Source organism: Culex pipiens, chromosome 3 (assembly GCF_016801865.2).
Source record: "Culex pipiens pallens isolate TS chromosome 3, TS_CPP_V2, whole genome shotgun sequence".
Lineage (NCBI taxonomy): Eukaryota > Metazoa > Arthropoda > Insecta > Diptera > Culicidae > Culex > Culex pipiens.
The window spans coordinates 158,349,260-158,374,782 of record NC_068939.1 but is presented as its reverse complement, the minus strand read 5'-3'; the positions used below and the strand labels follow the sequence as shown (position 1 = coordinate 158,374,782).

Below are 25,523 nucleotides of genomic sequence, written 5' to 3'. Positions count from 1 at the left end.
TAAACTTTGCAAAATATTTGCTACGGCCTTATTGGAAAAAAACAATAAATAAAACAACTTTTTTCCCTAAAAAACCCAACAGGATAAACAATGATTATTGCTGCAAATTTTAGTTTTTGATTGAAAAAAAAACAATTTTGCATAACGTACACAGTAAAAAAAATATATTTGAAGCTTGAAAATTTGGTTGGTAGTAATTTTACCTAAATAATGTCAAAAAATATGAAATTCAGCACAAACTGATCAAAAACAAAAAGGGTCACCAGGGCCATAGTTTTGTGAACCATTTTTTTTATCAAAGAAAAGCTTTTTCATCAATTTACAAATTTTGAATTTTAGGGCCAGACATCGGAAAAGAAGTAAAACTAATGATTTTTCAAATAAATTTTATTTTGTGATCATAAGGCTGGTACAAATTTTATTTAATGAAACAAACTCGAAAAATTGAAACATAAGCTGTCACTTAGGCCGACGCAAATATTATTTAATATTTAGGTCCCTTGGCTCTGGGCAAAGTCGGGGAGGAGTAAAAAAATTAGAATAAATTAGAATAGAAACGCAAAATAAAAATTTGAGTAAATTTGGAAGGTGTAAAAATGGAAGGTTGAATATCAACTCTTTCATGATGTAATATTACAGAAAAACCACTTTTTATGCGGTGCGTAATTCATTCTAGATTTTGACTGTTTAGGGCAAATTTTTTTGAAGATTTCATATGATTTTTTTCAGAAAGGTCGCTGAAAATCGAAAGGTTCATGTGAGCGACTCTTAACTACATATTTTATCTTCCATAACAAGTCTGAAGTAACTTTTCAAAAGGGCGTAACCTTGGAAGCAAACAAACAGTTTTTTAATATTGTTTTTGCCTCCTGATTTCGTCTATTTTTAAAATATTGCAAAAAGAGCCAAAATGTATTGAAATATGAAAAACCACGCAAATGATTTTAAAACGATGACATTTTTTAGAGTTTTGAAAACAACATCCTTCTTATTTTTAGTGTGATTTTTGAAAGAATGTGACATCAAGTTTTTAAATATCTTAAGGTTTTTATCTAATGTATCCACAAAAAAAAAAAAAACATACAAAAAACATTAAATAATTAATAACAGCGCAGCATTTCCTCCCATTTCAGCTTTCAAGTGCTTTATCATTTCCAGGTCAAGACTACCTCCGAGGAATCATCATTTTGTTAGTGCATTTCGCGTGCAGACAGCTATTCCCAAAGCGGTTGCCTGTATTTTCCACCCGACTCTCCACCAACTTTGCCAATACAGACGACCTTTTAACTTTCAACCTCAAAGAAAGTGGCCCCCGTAGCGTGGCAGTGCATAATTCTACTTTATTTTAACTAGCCCCTCTTGGGGTCTAACATTACGAAATGGATTAGGTGCCTTAAAATTTCACGTTTCAAATGTTATATTGCTAAGTGAATTGAATGACAACATAATCGAATGTTTGAATTTTTTATGTTCAATATTTTTCAGAATTTCGTAACTCCACTCAAAAATGTTCCTTTTTTCAGCTGCTCTTTCCATAAATAAGTGGAATGGAAATTATGCGTTGTCAGTGACGCACTTGATGGAGCCACAAAAAGAAGTTTTCCTTCTTCGACTGCTGAAAGGGAAATGGTGAAGAGATGATCCGTGCTCAAGTGTTCGTTCGGTGCACTAAACAACATATACCTCGGGCCTGGTGAAAGAGATTTAGACAGAGAGGCCCTGTTTGCCAGGTTTCCCACCCTAATTGATGTTGAGTGCACATGCACGCTCACGCAAGTAAACTCAATTAGTGACACTTGATTTACACGTCGGGACACGAAGAGTGCAAGAGATCGTTCGAACTATACATGTGGGGATATTGTTTAATAAAAATGAATTGAGTAATAAAAAAAACAACTAAAAAAATTACTAAAATTAATAGCAATTATTCAAAATAAACTGAAATAATAGGTTTTCACCTTACAAACTATTTACTGGCTCGATATTTTTTAGGTTTTTTCAATTAAATTAAAGGACTTAAATTCCATTATTTAAAAAACGAAACATGTTAGCCATGTATACCCTGTTCGAGGCAGTTGATTCCAGTGCTGGAAGGTTGATGTAGGTCAGGTCACTACAATTTATACGATTGTATGCCATTTGCCATCCATTCACCACACACATATTCCACCTACACTTGCACCGGGAGATGGGGCGGTTGTCTACCAACCCACGTTGCTTTATCCCCTCTTTTTTTTGTTGTTCTGTACCACTGGCTGTGAGGGTTCGTATTGCTTAGCGAGCGACCTTATAGAGCAGACTCAGCCCATTAAAGTTCGATTTTCCAACCCTGGACGTTTTAAATGTCGAGGAAAAAATGCATTTATTGCACTAATGCACACCGAAACTAAACGGGATCAAGTGAAACACCAATTAATTTTTGTTCTTTATATTAATTTTATGTTTTGAAAGAATTTAAACATTAATTGGAAGTAAGAAACTATTCAAAACATAAAAATAATATGAACTAAGAAAATTAATCGTTGTTTCATTTGATCTCAACAAATAAATGTTGGAAAAAACGATGATGTTATCACCGGCGAGTGCGGATAAGAAAAAGGAAAAAATATTTAGAATTATTTTTGCTACGTTGAAATTTTGTTTGAATTTCTAAAAATGATCCATTTACCTTCATTAGTAATTGTTAAAAAAAGCGGGAAAAATGAGACATTCATCTGTTTCAAATGTTCTTAGAAACATCATAATCAGTTACATTTACGAACAGTTTTTTTTTACTTAAAATTATTTTTATTGGATCCTTTTCGGAACTGGGATCTTGTTAGCACCGAGATTTATTCCAATTTTAAAATTTTCCATATATTTCAAAGGAGGCGCGTTATACTTCTTAAATCTACACCTAAAACGATGCTTTGTGAATGATCGTGCGCCTCCACAAAGAAACTTTGTAACATCCCCTTTCATGCGGGGTGAACGAAAATCTTTCATCGGGAGAAATTAAAGTTATCATCGTTTGACGTTTTTGAACATTTCCAGAGTTTTTTTTAATTTTAAAAAAGGTCCTATAAGCTATTGTCTTTTATATATTTATAGGGCCTAATAAAAAAAAAGTCGAGATTTTTTCCTGTGGGACGAAATTTCGCCTATTTTTATTTTGTATTGTTATGAGTCCACATGGACAAGACTAAAGGATCAAATCATATCAATTCTTATGGAAAATAATGCAGGAAACATTTTCCTGAAGCACGCAAATTGTTTGGAATTAAGGGAAAATAGTTATAACGGGTTTACTGGAATTTTTGAAATCTTTCTGTTAAAATTGCGGGATGTGGGACAAACGGTCGAAGGACAAAAGGTCTAATTGACAAAAGGTCGAAAGATATAAGGGCGTTAGACAAAAGGTCGAATGTGGAAAAAAAGATTTAAATTTTTTTATTGATTTTCCATTCTTTAAATACAACCTACCGTCATCAGGAGTGACATTTTGTCTGTGGGCAGCATTTCAGCATTTTTGTATGACCCAATCTCACCCCAGATGACGGTATTCTTGATCGTCAAAAAAATGTGAGATGTGGTATATTGTGAAAATTTGAATATTTAACAAAAAAGGTGCAGGTGGTTATGTTCTACATGACCAATATGACAAAGAACTTTGTACAAAACTCAAAAAATCATGCTATTTTTATTTATATTTTTTAATTCTTTGCCTATTTATGTAATCCTGAATAATTAATTCTAATTAAATTTATTCAATCAATGGCACCGGTAAAACCTTCTCTCAGGGTCATGGCCACTCCGGGTGTGGCCAATCCTGTCAAAATGGCCATTTTCATCACAAGTATCAAAAACCATGAATTTTGATACCCATATTGTCCCAAGTCGTATGGTTCGATAAATCTCCCCCGGTAGAACCTTCCCTCAGGGCCATGGCCACTCCGGGTGTGGCCAATCCTGTCAAAATGGGCATTTTAATCACCAGTATCAAAAACCATGAATTTTGATACCCATATTGCCCCAAGTCGTATGGTTCGATAAATGTCCCCCCGGTAGAACCTTCCCTCAGGGCCATGGCCACTCCGGGTGTGGCCAATCCTGTCAAAATGGCCATTTTCATCACCAGTATCAAAAACCATGAATTTTGATACCCATATTGTCCCAAGTCGTATGGTTCGATAAATGTCCCCCCGGTAGAACCTTCCCTACGGGCCATGGCCACTCCGGGTGTGGCCAATCCTGTCAAAATGGGCATTTTAATCACCAGTATCAAAAACCATGAATTTTGATACCCATATTGCCCCAAGTCGTATGGTTCGATAAATGTCCCCCCGGTAGAACCTTCCCTACGGGCCATGGCCACTCCGGGTGTGGCCAATCCTGTCAAAATGGCCATTTTAATCACCAGTATCAAAAACCATGAATTTTGATACCCATATTGCCCCAAGTCGTATGGTTCGATAAATGTCCCCCCGGTAGAACCTTCCCTACGGGCCATGGCCACTCCGGGTGTGGCCAATCCTGTCAAAATGGCCATTTTCATCACAAGTATCAAAAACCATGAATTTTGATACCCATATTGTCCCAAGTCGTATGGTTCGATAAATCTCCCCCGGTAGAACCTTCCCTCAGAGCCATGGCCACTCCGGGTGTGGCCAATCCTGTAAAAATGGCCATTTTAATCACCAGTATCAAAAACCATGAATTTTGATACCCATATTGCCCCAAGTCGTATGGTTCGATAAATGTCCCCCCGGTAGAACCTTCTCTCAGGGTCATGGCCACTCCGGGTGTCGCCAATCCTGTCAAAATGGCCATTTTCATCACAAGTATCAAAAACCATGAATTTTGATACCCATATTGTCCCAAGTCGTATGGTTCGATAAATCTCCCCCGGTAGAACCTTCCCTCAGGGCCATGGCCACTCCGGGTGTGGCCAGTCCTGTCAAAATAGCCATTTTAATCACCAGTATCAAAAACCATGAATTTTGATACCCATATTGCCCCAAGTCGTATGGTTCGATAAATGTCCCCCCGGTAGAACCTTCCCTCAGGCCCATGGCCACTTCGGGTGTGGCCAATCCTGTCAAAATGGCCATTTTCATCACCAGTATCAAAAACCATGAATTTTGATACCCATATTGTCCCAAGTCGTATGGTTCGATAAATGTCCCCCCGGTAGAACCTTCCCTCAGGGCCATGGCCACTCCGGGTGTGGCCAGTCCTGTCAAAATAGCCATTTTAATCACCAGTATCAAAAACCATGAATTTTGATACCCATATTGCCCCAAGTCGTATGGTTCGATAAATGTCCCCCCGGTAGAACCTTCCCTCAGGCCCATGGCCACTTCGGGTGTGGCCAATCCTGTCAAAATGGCCATTTTCATCACCAGTATCAAAAACCATGAATTTTGATACCCATATTGTCCCAAGTCGTATGGTTCGATAAATCTCCCCCGGTAGAACCTTCCCTCAGGGCCATGGCCACTCCGGGTGTGGCCAGTCCTGTCAAAATAGCCATTTTAATCACCAGTATCAAAAACCATGAATTTTGATACCCATATTGCCCCAAGTCGTATGGTTCGATAAATGTCCCCCCGGTAGAACCTTCCCTCAGGCCCATGGCCACTTCGGGTGTGGCCAATCCTGTCAAAATGGCCATTTTCATCACCAGTATCAAAAACCATGAATTTTGATACCCATATTGTCCCAAGTCGTATGGTTCGATAAATGTCCCCTCGGTAGAACCTTCCCTCAGGGCCATGGCCACTTCGGGTGTGGCCAATCCTGTCAAAATGGCCATTTTAATCACCAGTATCAAAAACCATGAATTTTGATACCCATATTGTCCCAAGTCGTATGGTTCGATAAATGTCCCCCCGGTAGAACCTTCCCTCAGGGCCATGGCCACTCCGGGTGTGGCCAATCCTGTCAAAATGGCCATTTTAATCACCAGTATCAAAAACCATGAATTTTTATACCCATATTGCCCCAAGTCGTATGGTTCGATAAATGTCCCCCCGGTAGAACCTTCCCTACGGGCCATGGCCACTCCGGGTGTGGCAAATCCTGTCAAAATGGCCATTTTAATCACCAGTATCAAAAACCATGAATTTTGATACCCATATTGCCCCAAGTCGTATGGTTCGATAAATGTTCCCCCGGTAGAACCTTCCCTACGGGCCATGGCCACTCCGGGTGTGGCCAATCCTGTCAAAATGGCCATTTTCATCACAAGTATCAAAAACCATGAATTTTAATACCCATATTGTCCCAAGTCGTATGGTTCGATAAATCTCCCCCGGTAGAACCTTCCCTCAGGGCCATGGCCACTCCGGGTGTGGCCAATCCTGTCAAAATGGCCATTTTAATCACCAGTATCAAAAACCATGAATTTTGATACCCATATTGCCCCAAGTCGTATGGTTCGATAAATGTCCCCCCGGTAGAACCTTCCCTACGGGCCATGGCCACTCCGGGTGTGGCCAATCCTGTCAAAATGGCCATTTTAATCACCAGTATCAAAAACCATGAATTTTGATACCCATATTGCCCCAAGTCGTATGGTTCGATAAATGTCCCCCCGGTAGAACCTTCCCTCAGGCCCATGGCCACTTCGGGTGTGGCCAATCCTGTCAAAATGGCCATTTTCATCACCAGTATCAAAAACCATGAATTTTGATACCCATATTGTCCCAAGTCGTATGGTTCGATAAATGTCCCCTCGGTAGAACCTTCCCTCAGGGCCATGGCCACTCCGGGTGTGGCCAATCCTGTCAAAATGGGCATTTCAATCACCAGTATCAAAAACCATGAATTTTGATACCCATATTGCCGCAAGTCGTATGGTTCGATAAATGTCCCCCCGGTAGAACCTTCCCTCAGGGCCATGGCCACTTCGGGTGTGGCCAATCCTGTCAAAATGGCCAGTTTAATCACCAGTATCAAAAACCATGAATTTTGATACCCATATTGCCCCAAGTCGTATGGTTCGATAAATGTCCCCCCGGTAGAACCTCCCCTACGGGCCATGGCCACTCCGGGTGTGGCCAATATCCTACCAGTTTGGTCCCAACCCCATTGCCTTGAATCATTCTGGTTTCCGAGTGACCGTTCTAACAATGTTCTTTAGAACAGAATTCCTCCCAAGTTGGTGCACAACCTGTGTCTTTCAATGTGTGTATGTGTGTGTGAGCAATAAAATTACCACCGTCGATCCGTCTCTGACGGATTTTCAGTCAAAACTAAATTGTTCAGAGGCTATCTGTTAGCTTATATAGTCCGCATGAAATGTGGCAACATGGTGCAAATTTTGCCTCGTCTCCTGCTTTCTTGGAACTGTCACGCGAGAATGTTGCACCATTGTTGCCACATTTCATGCGGACTATATAAGCTAACAGATAGCCTCTGAACAATTTAGTTCTGACTGAAAATCCGTCAGAGACGGATCGACGGTGGTAATTTTATTGCTCACACACACATACACACATTGAAAGACACAGGTTGTGCACCAACTTGGGAGGAATTCTGTTCTAAAGAACATTGTTAGAACGGTCACTCGGAAACCAGAATGATTCAAGGCAATGGGGTTGGGACCAAACTGGTAGGATATTGGCCACAACCGTAGTGGCCATGGCCCTGAGGGAAGGTTCTAGGGGGGGGACATTTATTGAACCATACGACTTAAGGCAATATGGGTATCAAAATTCATGGTTTTTGATACTGGTAATGAAAATGGCTATTTTGACAGGATTGGCCACACCCAGAGTGGCCATGGCCCTGAGGGAAGGTTCTACCGGGGTAGCCATGGCCCTGAGGGAAGGTTCTACCGGGGGGACATTTATCGAACCATACGACTTGGGACAATATGGGTATCAAAATTCATGGTTTTTGATACTGGTGATTAAAATGGCCATTTTGACAGGATTGGCCACACTCGGAGTGGCCATGGCCCTGAGGGAAGGTTCTACCGGGGGGACATTTATCGAACCATACGACTTGGGGCAATATGGGTATCAAAATTCATGGTTTTTGATACTGGTGATGAAAATGACCATTTTGACAGGATTGGCCACACCCGGAGTGGCCATTGCACAGTGTTCGGAATGGCAAAATTAAGTGGAATAAATTGATAACTCTTTTATTTGACGTCCTAGCCAAATGGTGTCTTCGGAAGAGTTGTTGTACTTGATAAGGGCTATCTTTTGAAGATATTGACATACAGGGTGACGACCTTCCAGGGTGTCAACCATAATTAACTATGTTGGATGACGTTGTATGGCTTTGGTGTCTTGGGCAAAGTTGTAGAGGAGAAAAATTCACGAAGGTTGGTCCAAGGCGTCAAATTTGTAGCTCTTAATCTACTCGAGATATACGCCAGTTTTGCAAAAATGGTCCAAAAAGCACTTTTTTGTGATAACTTAAAATGTTAGCGTTTTAGCGGCCTACTATGTTCTGAAGAGTTGTTTATGACATAAAATTTCATATCTTTGCCGAAAACAGCAAAATGTTTTGAGCCTTTATTGAGGAGTTATAACCATTTGTAAGTGATTTTGAGCCTATTTTCAAGTTGCAATGTTTTCAAAATGGCGCATTTTGGCGCAAAACCGAACAATGCACCTGAAAGTACACACTTTCAACTACATTTCCTGAAAATATCTCCGTGTATATATTTTTAGATATCTCAATTTGAATTTGCCGATTTTTAATCAATTTATTTATAAATGTTATTCGAAATCATAATGAATACAAGGTGAAAATCGGTAAATTGAAGGGTAAATTGATCGATTTTTATGGAAATTACATTGTCTATGAAAAAATACGACAACCTTTCCAGAGTGACCACATATGAAAGGAAATACTTAATTTTAAATACGAACAATTATTTAAAATTTTCACTTACATTATTTTTGGGAAAAACATGTATTTATTCATAATTTTAAAATGTGTATCATAGTTTTAAGCATGAACAATGTTTTACTGAGGGCGTCAATAATTAGAGTTCACGCGCGGTGATACGACCGCAAGATAATGGTAGCATGACAGCCGCAAGACAACCGCAGAACAAATTTTTGGCTGTTGTCAAAGGTTGCCTTGAGTTTTGAGCTGACTTTTTGGAAAATATTCAAAACAAACCAAGTTGACAGCCAAATCAACCAGAATTTCAGTTCAACTTGCTGATTTTTATAAGGCGGCAATAATCTTCAGTCAATCACAGCGAAGGAGAAACGTGATTTTATCTCGCAATAAGCAATATTAAAATCGATCAATTTACCCTTTCAATTTACTGATTATTACCACGTTTCAATAAGATTCCGCTTAAAAATTATAAATATATTGATTAATAAAAACCGTTAAATTCAAATTGAGATACAGTGGACTCTCTCGTTGTCGATATTGAAGGGACCGTCGAGAGCAGGAGTTATGAAATTATAGAACAAAAAATCAAAGCAATCTATTTGGAGGGACTGAACAATTTATTAACAGCTGGAGTAATATTGATATCGAGAAGATCGACAACGAGAGAGTCCACTGTATCTCTAAATCGACACCGATAGACACGGAGATATTTTCAGAAAATGTAGTTGAAAGTGTGTACTTTCATGTGCATTGTTCGGTTTTGCGCCAAAATTCGCCATTTCGAAAACATTGCAACTTGAAAATATGCTCAAAATCACTTACAAATGGTTATAACTCCTCAATAAAGGCTCAAAACATTTTGCTGTCTTGGGCAAAGATGTGTAATTTTATGTCAAAAACAACTCTTCAGAACATAGTAGGCCGCTAAATTGCTAACATTTTAAGTTATCACAAAAAAGTGCTTTTTTACCATTTTTGCAAAAATGACGTAGTAGATTAAGAGCTACAAATTTGGCGCCTTTGACAAACTTTCATGAAATTTTCTCCTCTACAACTTTGCGCAATACACCAAAGCCCTACAACGTCATCCAACAGAGTTAGTTTTTGGTTGACACCCTGGAAGGTCGTCACCCTGTATGTCAATATCTTCAAAAGATAGCCCTTATCAAGTACAACAACTCTTCCGAAGACACCATTTGGCTAAGAGGTCAAATAAAGGAGTAATCAATTTATTCAATTGCCCTGAGGGAAGGTTTTACCGGGGGGATATTTATCGAACCATATTGATACTGGTAATGAAAATGGACATTTTGGCAGGATTGGCCTCAACCGAAGTGACTATGGCCCTGGGGAAGGTTCTACCGGGGACATTTATCGAACCATACGACTTGGGACGGTACCAAAAACCATGAATTTTGATACCCATATTGCCCCAAGTCTTATGGTTCGATAAATGTCCCCCCCGGTAGAACCTTCCCTCAGGGCCATGGCCATTCCGAGTGTGGCCAAACCTGTCAAAATGGCCATTCTACCATGAATTTTGATACCCATATTTTCCCATTCGTATGGTTCGATAAATGTCCCCCCGGTAGAACCTTCCCTCAGGGCCATGGCCACTCCGGGTGTGGCCAATCCTGTCAAAATGGCCATTTTCATCACCAGTATCAAAAACCATGAATTTTACTACCCATATTGTCTCAAGTCGTATGGTTCGATAAATGTCCCCCCGGTAGAACCTTCCCTCAGGGCCATGACCACTCCGGGTGTGGCCAATCCTGTCAAAATGGCCATTTTCATCATCAGTATCAAAAACCATGAATTTTACTACCCATATTGTCCCAAGTCGTATGGTTCGATAAATGTCCCCCCGGTAGAACCTTCCCTCAGGGCCATGGCCACTCCGGGTGTGGCCAATCCTGTCAAAATGGTCATTTTCATCACCAGTATCAAAAACCATGAATTTTGATACCCATATTGTCCCAAGTCGTATGGTTCGATAAATGTCCCCCCGGTAGAACCTTCCCTCAGGGCCATGGCCACTCCGGGTGTGGCCAATCCTGTCAAAATGGCCATTTTCATCACCAGTATCAAAAACCATGAATTTTACTACCCATATTGTCCCAAGTCGTATGGTTCGATAAATGTCCCCCGGTAGAACCTTCCCTCAGGGCCATGGCCACTCCGGGTGTGACCAATCCTGTCATAATGGCCATTTTCATCACCAGTATCAAAAACCATGAATTTTGATACCCATATTGTCCCAAGTCGTATGGTTCGATAAATGTCCCCCCGGTAGAACCTTCCCTCAGGGCCATGGCCACTCCGGATGTGGCCAATCCTGTCAAAATGGCCATTTTAATCACCAGTATCAAAAACCATGAATTTTGATACCCATATTGCCTAAAGTCGTATGGTTCGATAAATGTCCCCCCGGTAGAACCTTCCCTCAGGGCCATGGCCACTCCGGGTGTGGCCAATCCTGTCAAAATGGCCATTTTCATCATCAGTATCAAAAACCATGAATTTTGATACCCATATTGCCTAAAGTCGTATGGTTCGATAAATGTCCCCCCGGTAGAACCTTCCCTCAGGGCCATGGCCACTCCGAGTGTGGCCAATCCTGTCAAAATGGCCATTTTAATCACCAGTATCAAAAACCATGAATTTTGATACCCATATTGTCCCAAGTCGTATGGTTCGATAAATGTCCCCCCGGTAGAACCTTCCCTCAGGGCCATGGCCACTCCGAGTGTGGCCAATCCTGTCAAAATGGCCATTTTAATCACCAGTATCAAAAACCATGAATTTTAATACCCATATTGTCCCAAGTCGTATGGTTCGATAAATGTCCCCCCGGTAGAACCTTCCCTCAGGGCCATGGCCACTCCGGGTGTGGCCAATCCTGTCAAAATGGCCATTTTAATCACCAGTATCAAAAACCATGAATTTTGATACCCATATTGTCCCAAGTCGTATGGTTCGATAAATGTCCCCCCGGTAGATCCTTCCCTCAGGGCCATGGCCACTCCGGGTGTAGCCAATCCTGTCAAAATGGCCATTTTCATCACCAGTATCAAAAACCATGAATTTTGATACCCATATTGCCCCAAGTCGTATGGTTCGATAAATGTCCTCCCGGTAGAACCTTCCCTCAGGGCCATGGCCACTCCGAGTGTGGCCAATCCTGTCAAAATGGCCATTTTAATCACCAGTATCAAAAACCATGAATTTTGATACCCATATTGTCCCAAGTCGTATGGTTCGATAAATGTCCCCCCGGTAGAACCTTCCCTCAGGGCCATGGCCACTCCGAGTGTGGCCAATCCTGTCAAAATGGCCATTTTAATCACCAGTATCAAAAACCATGAATTTTGATACCCATATTGTCCCAAGTCGTATGGTTCGATAAATGTCCCCCCGGTAGAACCTTCCCTCAGGGCCATGGCCACTCCGGGTGTGGCCAATCCTGTCAAAATGGCCATTTTCATCATCAGTATCAAAAACCATGAATTTTGATACCCATATTGCCTAAAGTCGTATGGTTCGATAAATGTCCCCCCGGTAGAACCTTCCCTCAGGGCCATGGCCACTCCGGGTGTGGCCAATCCTGTCAAAATGGCCATTTTCATCATCAGTATCAAAAACCATGAATTTTGATACCCATATTGCCTAAAGTCGTATGGTTCGATAAATGTCCCCCCGGTAGAACCTTCCCTCAGGGCCATGGCCACTCCGAGTGTGGCCAATCCTGTCAAAATGGCCATTTTAATCACCAGTATCAAAAACCATGAATTTTGATACCCATATTGTCCCAAGTCGTATGGTTCGATAAATGTCCCCCCGGTAGAACCTTCCCTCAGGGCCATGGCCACTCCGAGTGTGGCCAATCCTGTCAAAATGGCCATTTTAATCACCAGTATCAAAAACCATGAATTTTAATACCCATATTGTCCCAAGTCGTATGGTTCGATAAATGTCCCCCCGGTAGAACCTTCCCTCAGGGCCATGGCCACTCCGGGTGTGGCCAATCCTGTCAAAATGGCCATTTTAATCACCAGTATCAAAAACCATGAATTTTGATACCCATATTGTCCCAAGTCGTATGGTTCGATAAATGTCCCCCCGGTAGATCCTTCCCTCAGGGCCATGGCCACTCCGGGTGTAGCCAATCCTGTCAAAATGGCCATTTTCATCACCAGTATCAAAAACCATGAATTTTGATACCCATATTGCCCCAAGTCGTATGGTTCGATAAATGTCCTCCCGGTAGAACCTTCCCTCAGGGCCATGGCCACTCCGAGTGTGGCCAATCCTGTCAAAATGGCCATTTTAATCACCAGTATCAAAAACCATGAATTTTGATACCCATATTGTCCCAAGTCGTATGGTTCGATAAATGTCCCCCCGGTAGAACCTTCCCCGGGGCACTGGCCACTCCGGGTGTGGCCGATATCCTACCAATTTGTTCAAAATCATTTCGGTATTCCGGTGACCGTTCTGGCAACCGTCAATATCTTCTTGGACCTCCCTCAAGTTTATGCACCACCTGTTTCTTTCAACGTGTGCGTGTGTGTGTGAGCATTAAAATTCCCAACGTAAGGTCCTTCTTTGATGAAAGTCTGATGGACACTAAATCCTCCAGAGGGCTAACTTTTAGCTTAAATAGTTTTCACGGCATCCACGCAACAGAAACAGAATGTCACGCCGAGGGCATGCGACGGTAACGCTACATTTTCGAAAAATTTTGCATTGACACCGCAGATAGAGCTTTAAGACAAAGTCCTTTGTCAAAAATTAATAAAGTGAAAATGGATACAAAATTTCACCTTTTTATAATTTGAGCATTTTATAAATATACGATATTTTGTGAAAATCAATTAAGTAAAAATGCATTCAAAATTTCGCTTCTTTGGTACCATAAAGCAAATAATGAAAATTTGATATTTTGTGAAAATTTGAGTACAGTCCAGACTTAATTATCTGAAAAAGTTTCACTTCGTATAATCGAAACTTTGGATAATCCAGGATTTGGATAATCGAGTCTCGACTGTATTGAGAAAAACTCTAATAAAGTGAAAATGCATAAAAAAATTCGGTTCGTTTGATGATATAATTGATTGCGCAACTTGAAAACTTGAGTATTTTCGAGTAACATACGGAATTTTCTTAATTATTTTTTTTGCGTGTATTTTTACATTGAAACTTACTACAAAAAAAATCTTGGTGGAAGTCTTGAAAGTTTAACATCATTTGGTTGGATCATGTCAATTTGGAAATACATTAAAAATAGTTTATCGTCCGTTGTCGTCGTTAAGATTATCTTACTTAATATCTTTATGACTAAAAGTTCTGTTTCATTTATTTCGTCCAGAGATTTTCGTGATTTCCAGGGATGGAATAATCGCAAAAAAATCATCTTCGCTTGCGAACTTTCTTCACCCGCGAAAGAGAGAGGAGGCAAATCACGCAAAAGAAAATCGCTCCTGAACTTGTCCTAGAAAATCAATCTGTTGATGATTTGTTGTGAATTTCATTGTCAGCACCACTTAAAATTATTTTTTTGCAATTCCGTCGTGAAACTACTTACTTTTCCTGTCATTCTTGAACGACGAAATAGCCTACTTTTCTGTACCAAAAATAACGGAATCGAATAGCAACACTTTTCAAAATAAATGCTGAAAAGTTCTACTTTTCAGCACTGAAATGGGTGCTGAAAAGTTGAACTTTTCAGCACTTGTTTTGAAAAGTAACACTTTTCAACATTTTTTTGATTTAAATGATTTATTGACAATAAACATGAAAATTTGACTTAAAATTTCACTCAATGGGTGTTTTTCGGAATTGCAAAAAATGTTGTATGGAACTCGTTGCAAAACTTGATTTTTTCAGCACTCTTCGTATTTATTCAACTCGGTGAACCTCGTTGGATAAATGTACGACTCGTGCTGATAAAATCCTCTTTTTGCAACTGGTTGCATAAACTACTAATTTCACATTGTTTACGCACATTGCCCATCTACAAAATGTGACAAATCATTTTTCGAAGTGTGACGTTACACTAGCCTACTACACTTGCAAGATGTTCCGCCGAATAATCGAGATAATGATTTTTTAGATTCTTTTTACCGATCATTCGTGCGCGAGAGAGGAGAGCCATGCTCCCTTCGGATTTTTTCTCTTGATGAACGTTCTAATCTAATCTAATCTAATCAGACCCTAGCGCAGCCAATCTTTCGAAGGGATCCTGGAGAATGCCTTAGGTTAGATGACGCCTAGCACTCTTCTTGTCATTTATTAACATTTGTAGTGCGCCATTGCATCGGAATGCATTGAAACATCACAAGCGTTAAAGCGGCCAGGCCTACTGCGTAAAGCCGTATCGCAGAGATGACTCGTAATTGGGTTGAGTTTGAGCACGGAGTGTTCGAACAACAACACAATTCTGAATCGACAGGGGAGGAAGAAGCGTGGGGACACACCACCATACGCTCCGAGATTTGGTTGTATTCGTTGGGAGCACCATGCTAAGAAGGTTTGGTACTCCGGGACCCTCTGGGATGGGACATTGTATTTCCACGAATGCCCTGGACACTATTTGCCGTGGTTATAGCGCCACAACTCGCTCTCTGTAACAGTATTCCTAATTCCAGTCCACGCTCACCAAGTCGTCATGGCCTAGTGGTTAGCATTTTTGCTTACCAATCCAAAGGACGGAGGATCGAACCCCGCCTCGAGCGACTTTGATTTTTCGTTCATATTCATCATTTCAAATGTATGTGTTCTTAACTTTCTCGTTGGGAGCAGATGGGAATCGAACCCAGAACCATTCGCTTACAAAGCGAACACCGTAACCAGTCAGCCACGGTCGCCCCTCATGGATTTTTTCTCTTGATGAACGTTCAAAGATTTTCTTTTGATGATGATTATTCCATCGCTGGTGATTTCAGATTTCAGTTGGAGGAAAGGAGGCGTTTCTTATTCTAGTGATGACTAAAAGTCAAAATCAGAAATAGAATCAAATAAACAAGATTTCAGTCACAAAATAATTTTTTTTTTAATTAATCCCTCCCCCCTCGTGGACAATGTCCATACAAAACAAATCTTTTTTGTATGGAGCTTGGACAATCGCTGTCCCCGCCCCCCCCTAAGGTGTCCACGTGGTTTATGGATGGTCCCTTATGCAAATTTGAACTTTGAATTTTTAATTTTGATAGAATCTGCTAAAACTCGAAAAAACATGCAAATTTTATCGCAACACATCAAATTTGTATGTTGTCTTGCATGGATAATGCAACAGGAAATTTGGCTAAAATAGCTAAATATTTGGTAAAAATCAGTTCAAATCAACCAGCAAGATGTGATTTTCTGGTTAAGTCGTGAATCACCTGTCCATGTATTCGAATTCAAATTAAGCTAATATGGTTTCGGAAACAATTGACGAGAAGCAAAAAAATCAACTCCACTCACCTGAGATTCTCTATCCTAGGCCGGCGGTGCCGGTGTCGCCTCCGCCGTTCCTTCTTACACCTACAATCACAGTGCATTATGCAGAGCAACACCGACGATATCACCGTGACGATGAACGGGATGACGAAAAAGTGCACGATCGTCTGCACCTGGTCCTCCCGGTTGTAGGCCGTCATCACGACCGTCTTGTTCAGCTTGGAGTAGTAGCAGGGAAAGACCGCGCCCTCGAAGCCGTACATGTCGGTGAAGTTTTTGCACGTGACCGTCGGCGGGTAGCCGCAGCCCTTGATGTTCACCAACAGGATCGCTTCGTCGGACCGCTCGATGTCGGTCAGATTGAACAGCTCCGAGGGCGTCGCGTTGAAAGGGAACGTAAAGTTCAGATCGTCGATAAACGTCACATAGATATGGGTACACTTGAACACATCCGAGGTGCAGCCCTCGCGGCACGAACTCCACGAGCAGTTGAACAGGCCGGTCATGTCTTCGCGCCGCGTCGTGACGCACATCGTCGGTCGCTCGACAAAGTCGCCGACCAGCGTCGAGATCGCCGGGTCGACATAGAGAGGAACGAGAAACAGTATCGACGCCCCGGCGGTCACCGACAGGAACGCCAGGCTGGACGTTGTGTAGAAGCTGGCATTTTCGCGCAGTGTCCGCTTCGGTGCGGGACCACTCTTCGCCTTTTTGGCCGCGGCAAGCTCTAGTAGCTTCTTCTTGCGAGCTAGTTCTTCCTGTTGCTCGAGCAGAAGCTCCGAGCTATCACTCCTCATGGTGGCCACCTCTCAGCGGGTTGCGCCGAGGAACGACAACAGCAGCAGCGCAGTCAAAGGCAACAACGACAACGGCGGCCAGTACAGTGGACCACCACATCCCCACCCTCGGAACACCAACGAACCGCGTTTCACCCTGCCCCGCTTTAGCACATCTCTCTTTGGCCTTCGGCCCTTTCTCCTTTTGTCACTATTTAAAAAATGTAAAACTCTCAACCCCTTTCTTTTATGCAGGAATAATTTCGATCTCGTCGTAATCCCCAAAATACAACCCCTTCAAGTTCTGAAATATTTACGTAGCACTAGGGGACACACTTTTCTTCTTTTTCAACTTCTTCTTCCCTCACCTCCAGGGCCTTTTCCTTTTTCGTAAGTATTTATGTAAAACCCCAAAAAGCGGTGTGTACTTTTCCTTTATTCTGCACTTTTTTTTCAACGTATTCACTCCTTTTTTCTTTCTATCTTCTTGCACTTGACTTTGTGTTCTTCCACTCGTTCAGTTCAGCAAAGCAAAGACGACCGACGACGGCGGCGGCGGCTTGTTGTTATTGTAGTTGCTTTTATTGTTGTTGTTGTTGTTATTTTTACTGTTGTTGTTTTAGGTTGGGTGGACTCTTCCACCCACATTTCCACACACACACCACGGCTCTCTATGTTGCTCCAAAACAACCTCCCTCGAGAGAGAGCGAGAGTACACAAACAAACGCTTCTCCCTCCGGCAAACCTACACAATGAAAGTAGAAGAGAATGAGAATGAAATTGAGCGTAAAATCGTTCTCTCGCTCTCGCACAATGCGCGCTCACTCTCTCTATTGTTGTTGTTATCGAAAGCTTTCGCCGTCGCGTCGGAAAAGCTCGCGAAAGCATGAGAGAGAGAGAGAATGTTGTTTGTGGGGGTGTGTTTGCGTTCGACCGACAAACGGATTGGAAAAGGGAAAAAGGAAGTGGAACGGCGGGAAGCGGAAAGAGCGATAGGGTAGATAGAGAAAGGGAGAGAGAGACCAGCGCGAATGAAGAAGGTGTTTTCCGTTCGTGACTGACAGCGTCCTTGCAAAGCGAAAAGATGACTGTGTGTTCAAGAAAGATGGAGCAAACGGGACATGTTTGAGATGAATCTATATCGAAGGAAATTAAGGACTGGGGGATTTTTTCTTATTTGAACAGAATCTAAAAATCATTTTCCTTAAACTAAGGTGTTAAATTGGTTAGCAACATATAAAAAACAGGTAACACAAGAAAAAAACTGGCTCTGGTTGATCAAAGAAAACCCCTTTTAATTTAACATATCATGCGTCTCCATCGAATATCAGTCAAAATGTTATACCGATGGGGGTGGACGGTCATTTAAAACGAGATTACACTTTGAAGTTCTAGCTTTAAGTAATCATGAAGTATTTGAAATTTGAAAGATATGCAAATGAAGCCACAGATTTTCAGCGACTTTCCTATCAAAAAATCTTCAAAAAAAAGTTTAGATTCACTCCCCAAGTAACATTTTTTTCCAAGAGTTCTACAAGAGCTCTTTAAGATAGCTACAGCATAGCAGTTTGGACCGCGGTAGGATAAAATTCTCTTCAAAACTTCTTTAGGAGTTTGGAAGAGTACTTGAAGAGAGTTTTATCCTACCGCGGTCCAAACTGCTATGCTGTAGCTATCTTGAAGAGCTCTTGGAGAACTCATGGAAAAAATGTTACTTGGGTCCGCAAAATATCGGAAAAGAGCCCTTCTTTCATGGTGCAAATATCAGACTTGTCGTTTTTTTTATCTTGGGTTTGTTCTAATAAAAGACACCGTGAGTTTTTACGAAAAAAAATCGCCAAAATAAAGCTTTTTGTACAGCGGAATTTTGCAAAATCAAAATAATTTTAAAGGAGCCAAAATATGACAAAAAAGCACTTTAAAATGTTTAGATTTGATTAGACTTCTATTTCCGTAAAAATTTGAAAATTTATCGAAACTGCAACAACCCAGATAGACCGTTTTATTTTGAACAACATTTTTTTAATTTTATAATTCCTTTTGATTTATAGTTTTTTTGTATGGAGTTTTACGATACACTGATCTTTTCGATTTTTTTTTAGAATTATTTCCATGTTCTGCTGATTATTTAGAGTAATTTCAAAATCGTAGAAAAAAACTAACTTAAACCACCTATGTGGTTGGTGCCTTCCTCACTTTTTAACAACATTTGGTGATATGATGGGTTTGGACACAAATTCCATCTATTTCTCAATAAAAAAATTACACAAATATCACTTAAGCGGTCAAAACTTGAAACTGAGCGTTGCCAGATCTTCAACGTTTTCGATTCGTCTTTCGATTACCTAACCATAGTTTACATACATTTAAGTGAGATCCGGCTTCAAAAAAGATCATAATTATCACTTAAGTGGTCATAACTTGAGACAGGGTTGCCAGATCTTCAATGTTTTGTACTCATTTGAAAGGTCTTTTGAATACCTAACCAACGATGGGTCCGATAATAGATCCGGACATAGTTTACATACATTTAAGTGAGATCCGGCTTCAAAAATGTACATAAATATCACTTAAGTGGTCATTTCTCGAGACAGGGTTGCCAGATCTTCAATGTTTTGGACTCATTTGAAAGGTCTTTTGATTACCTAACCAACGATGGGTCGGATGATGGATCCGAACATAGTTTACATACATTTAAGTGAGATCCGGCTTCAAAAAAGATCATAATTATCACTAAAGTGGTCATAACGTGAGACAGGGTTGCCAGATCTTCAATGTTTTGGGCTCATTTGAAAGGTCTTTTGATTACCTTACCAACGATGGGTCAGATGATGGATTCGGACATAGTTTACATACATTTAAGTGAGATCCGGCTTCAAAAAAGATCATAATTATCACTTAAGTGCACCCAAAATTCAGAATCGAGATAATCGTTCTCTCAAAATTTATTGAGGGCTCAGTGCCAAAATCGATAGAATAATGGTACCAACTCACACCATCATAACAAATGAGTTCATTCGTTAGTTGAATCAATAAATCTCCAACAAGTGTCATACATCGACTTCTGACTTCTCCTTGGTCACCAAGCTGTGGTGGCCGAGGCAGCTAAGTCATTGGATTGGTTTGTCAAAGGTCTCTGGTTCGATTCCCGTTGTCGACACTTTTGGTTTTTTGTTTGACGGATGAACTTTTTTTGCAAATGAACCTCGAGAGAATAGTTCTATCGCCCATCTCGAGCTGTGTTCTCTACGTCCGTGAATGGTACCACTATTCTCTCGACTCGAGACCATCATTCTCTCGGACTAGCGCTGCCAGTTTTGGGTGTGGTCATAACTTGAGACAGGGTTGCCAGATCTTCAATGTTTTGGACTCATTTGAAAGGTCTTTTGATTTCCTAATCAACGATGGGTCGGATGATGGATCCGAACATAGTTTACATACATTTAAGTGAGATCCGGCTTCAAAAATGTACATAAATTTCACTTAAATGGTCATATCTCGAGACAGGGTTGCCAGATCTTCAATGATTGGACTCATTGGAAAGGTCTTTCGATTACCTAACCAACGATGGGTCGGATGATGGATCCGGACATAGTTTACATACATTTAAGTGAGATCCGGCTTCAAAAAAGATCATAATTATCACTTAAGTGGTCATAACATGAGACAGGGTTGCCAGATCTTCAATGTTTTGTACTCATTGGAAAGGTCTTTCGATTACCTAACCAACGATGGGTCGGATGATGGATCCGAACATAGTTTACATACATTTAAGTGAGATCCGGCTTCAAAAATGTACATAAATATCACTTAAGTGGTCATATCTCGAGACAGGGTTGCCAGATCTTCAATGTTTTGTACTCATTGGAAAGTTCTTTTGATTACCTAACCAACGATGGGTCGGATGATGAATCCGGACATAGTTTTCATATAGATATGTGAGATCCGGCATCAAAATTCCAGCACCCGATTCGCAACTTTGACACTTTTTTATACGTAACTTTTGAACTACTTATCGGATCTTCAAACAATTTAATATTGCAGTATGGGGCACCAAACCGGATCGAATGCAACTTGTTTGACTCAAATCGGATCAGCCAGTGCCGAGAAAACTTGGCAAGAATTTTGAGTACCAAGGGGAATACGCACACACATACACACACACACACAGACATTTGTTCAGTTTTCGATTCTGAGTCGATAGGTATACATGAATATAGGTCTACGAGCTGTATTTCAAAAGTTCATTTTTAGAGCAGGATTATAGCCTTACCTCAGTGAGGAAGGCAAAACGAAAACCTGCAAGGTTAGAAAAATCCAAATTCACCAAAATACTATATGGAAGTTTTACTTGTTTTATGTGAATTTGTCAATGTTTTTTAAAAAATTCATTTATTTAGTGGTCATCTTTGGCTGTGTTTTTCACTAACATTTCCTATATTTTAAGTAAAAAGAAGTAAGCAGTAATTTTTCTAGTGTCCCAGACTATGCCTCTACGCATTTTTTTGCAATTTAAATGATAATGGTGCCATTTTATAGCAGAAAATGTGAAAAACAAGCAAAAAATTGACTGTAGAAACATGAAAAAATTAGATAGGCAAAATGTAATGATAGGAGGTGGTAGAATAGGCCAAATACTACCAAAAACAAACATAAACTAAACAAGAAAAATGCAAATTAAAATGCAAAAATTAAACAAGAAAAACATAAAACAAGAGTACAGTTTTTCGTAGAACAAAACTTGCTGCCTCCTGAGCACGGGAAAAATAAAAAAATTCGTAAACAGAATTTGAGCAGTAGAGGGTTAATAAGATTGATAGTATTATAGATACTAAGTTTTGGGATTTTCTACATGTATGTGGGTGCTCAGAGTTTTTGGAGGCCGGGCCAAATTTGAAGCTAAAATGAACTTGCGGGCCAAATAAGATTTTTATAAAAAAAAATTACGATTTTTTAATTTATTAGACTAGAAAATACATGTATATTAGCCTGTCCCATTTTGAGGTCATGTCGAGGAATTTCAGGTGCTCACTTCTTAAATGATAGATTATGATGTTAGGAACAATGTTTTCTTAGACAAGAAAAAATAATAAAATACTTTCTCGCACCCCCTAGTCGATTTACTGAAAAAAGTCACTTTTTTGAACAAATTTTCTAAAATCGCTTGGAATCAATACAAAAACTGTTTCGATCAGGTGTGTATTATCTTCAAACGATAGGTTTTTGTCCATAGATTAAGATGCACTATCAATATTGGACCAAAATTTAAGTTTTTGGACTCTCCCATGCGGATTTGTGTCGAAAAAATCGCATTTTTTCGAAACTTTTTTCAGAAATGTTCATTTAATTTAGGGTAGCCTATTTTTCCCAGTGAAACCAATACATGCAGCTTGTAGGAAATTTCATGGCGAACATTTTTTCCTCTGAGAAAATGCAATTTCGACACTCCAGAGCCGAGATATTTGAGTTTTAGTGAGGAAAAAAGTGACAATTTTCAAAATTTCTCAGAATTCAGAAGCAAGGCCTACTAATTACACGATGTAGCAAGCATATGTCTCAATGGTCAGGGTATGCTTTTTTATAGTAATTTTGGCCGCTGAATCCGAATCTGAAATCAAATTTCGTGTAAACAGTGATGTTTTGGAGCTACACCCTTTTGGAATGTTATTTGCGTGTTTAAGAGGCAGTTTTTGTAAATATTGATCGGTTTGTTTTAGAGGTCGTATCAAGGTGCTCCGATTTGGATGAAACTTTCAGCGTTTGTTTGTCTGTACATGAGATGAACTCATGCCAAATATGAGCCTTTTACGACAAAGGGAAGTGGGATAAAACGGGCATTGAAGTTTGAATTTTCTGAGGATTTCAAATATGACAAAAGTGAGACTAAAAAGTGCCGCTATGGATGCCTACAGGACAATAACTAACGTTGTAAAATGTTTGTTATAGAAAAATCGAAAAACTATGAGAAAAACTGTGATTGGCCAAAAAGTTATTACCGTAGGCTTATAGTCCATGAAATTACCTATCTTTTGAACTAAAAGAGTATGGGTGTTGGAGGCTGTTGCAAAAAGATATTGAGGTTTAAAAAAAACCATTTTAACAGTAATTTGCAAAAGCTATGAGAAAAAGTTAAACCAATCCTGGATGCCTATGGCCCATTTTGAAGTGCTTCAAAAGACCTTTCGAATGCATCTAAGAGAGTGGGAATTGATGAAGTTTTACTAAAATGCGAGCAATTTAATTTTAAGATTTTTTATATTTTTTCCCCACTTCCCTTTGTCGTAGAGGGCTCATATTTGGCATGAGTTCATCTCATGTACAGACAAACAAACGCTGAAAGTTTCATCCAAATCGGAGCACCTTGATACGACCTCTAAAACAAACCGATCAATATTTACAAAAACTGCCTCTTAAACACGCAAATAACATTCCAAAAGGGTGTAGCTCCAAAACATCACTGTTTACACGAAATTTGATTTCAGATTCGGATTCAGCGGCCAAAATTACTATAAAAAAGCATACCCTGACCATTGAGACATATGCTTGCTACATCGTGTAATTAGTAGGCCTTGCTTCTGAATTCTGAGAAATTTTGAAAATTGTCACTTTTTTCCTCACTAAAACTCAAATATCTCGGCTCTGGAGTGTCGAAATTGCATTTTCTCAGAGGAAAAAATGTTCGCCATGAAATTTCCTACAAGCTGCATGTATTGGTTTCACTGGGAAAAATAGGCTACCCTAAATTAAATGAACATTTCTGAAAAAAGTTTCGAAAAAATGCGATTTTTTCGACACAAATCCGCCTGGGAGAGTCCAAAAACTTAAATTTTGGTCCAATATTGATAGTGCATCTTAATCTATGGACAAAAACCTATCGTTTGAAGATAATACACACCTGATCGAAACAGTTTTTGTATTGATTCCAAGCGATTTTAGAAAATTTGTTCAAAAAAGTGACTTTTTTCAGTAAATCGACTAGGGGGTGCGAGAAAGTATTTTATTATTTTTTCTTGTCTAAGAAAACATTGTTCCTAACATCATAATCTATCATTTAAGAAGTGAGCACCTGAAATTCCTCGACATGACCTCAAAATGGGACAGGCTAATGTATATCAACTAAAGATTTTTTGAAATGTCTGGTATTTATTCAAAATTTTCGTTAATTAAAATAATAGAAAACACAAAATGCCAGTTTCTGTAGGTTTTGTTGATTTTATTGTTTTAGGTATTTGATTGATTTTTTTTTTTCCTAGGTGGTGACATGTAATATGCCAAATTTATATAATGGCGTAATTTTATCTCTAAATTAAGAGTGAGTAATTAAAAATCGTTGAGAGCCAGAATTTCACTATTCACAAAATTCATTGTGTTGTAAAAAGCCAGAACATGCTCAAAATTACTCTAAACGCAAAGGAATGCATTTTGAATTGATTTCAGCTGATTGCACTTAATTTTCTTTGAATATTTTGAAGTTTAAACAAAAAAAATGCCCGTGATTTTTCGAGACAATTTAAATAATGAGGGGGAGAGAAGGGTTGTCGAAAAAACATTTTATAATACTTGCAACAGCCTTATTCTTCAAATTTCAACATTTAGTCTGCCCTAAACCTGAAAGCCTGAATTTCCAAAAATGTTTGATGAATATTTACTATTTTCACTCACAAAACTTGTGAAACGGTGTCCTAAAATAGCGATCAAAACATTTATAAATCAATAGTTTTTTTATCAACAAAAAAGAAAAAAGATTTGCATAAAAAAGTTTAAAATAAACCTTAATTTTGAAAAAGTATAAAATCACTTTACTTTTTTTAAATGGGCCATTTTAAATGATTACCTATTTAAAATGGGTCCGTGGGCCACAAAAAATCCTCTTGCGGGCCAGGTTTGGCCCGCGGGCCATACTATGGTCACCCCTGATTTAACCCCTAAAATCCAAAATTATATATATATATATTTTTTTTTTTTTTTTGAAAACGAAAATGTTTGTGTAAACGAACTCCAAAAGGGCAAAAATTGAAAAGCTCCAAAAGTTTGCCAAGAAAACAATATTCAGGCTGTGGAGCAAGACCCTAGTACAAAATTACCGGGGAAGTTGCTGCCTTCTTTTTTCAAAAAAATAAAAATGTTACATTCTCAAACATTTTGATTTTATGAAATGTCTAATACTGTTGTAAATTCTTTTATGGACAAAGCTTCAGAGATTGGATCTAGAATATTGTGTTTTCTCTCGTTGTTGTTTTATACATACTGAAATGTTTGTTATAAAAATCTCGGTGTAACATACTCTTGTGATGAGCACTGTTAGTTTTCAGTTTGTTCAAACCAAATCAAACTAATGTTAAAATCGAAATAATTAGCAGAACATGGTTAAATCGGCTGGCTTATAAAACAAAGCTCTGCCAAATTCTCAAATCTTCCACTTAGAAAGTGTGTTTAACTATCCCCACTTGAAAT

General features: G+C 39.6%; 1 protein-coding gene across 1 annotated transcript in view; it reads right to left on the bottom strand.

The window, feature by feature from the left end:
* Positions 1-25,523, bottom strand: part of LOC120415165 (protein tipE) — a 71,345-nt gene that overhangs the window by 16,821 nt on the left and 29,001 nt on the right. Inside the window, exon 3 of the mRNA XM_039576608.2 lies at positions 16,318-17,814. Within this exon, the coding sequence (XP_039432542.1) occupies positions 16,318-17,090 (773 nt within the window). The 5' untranslated portion in view covers positions 17,091-17,814. The remainder of the gene's footprint in view (positions 1-16,317; positions 17,815-25,523) is intronic.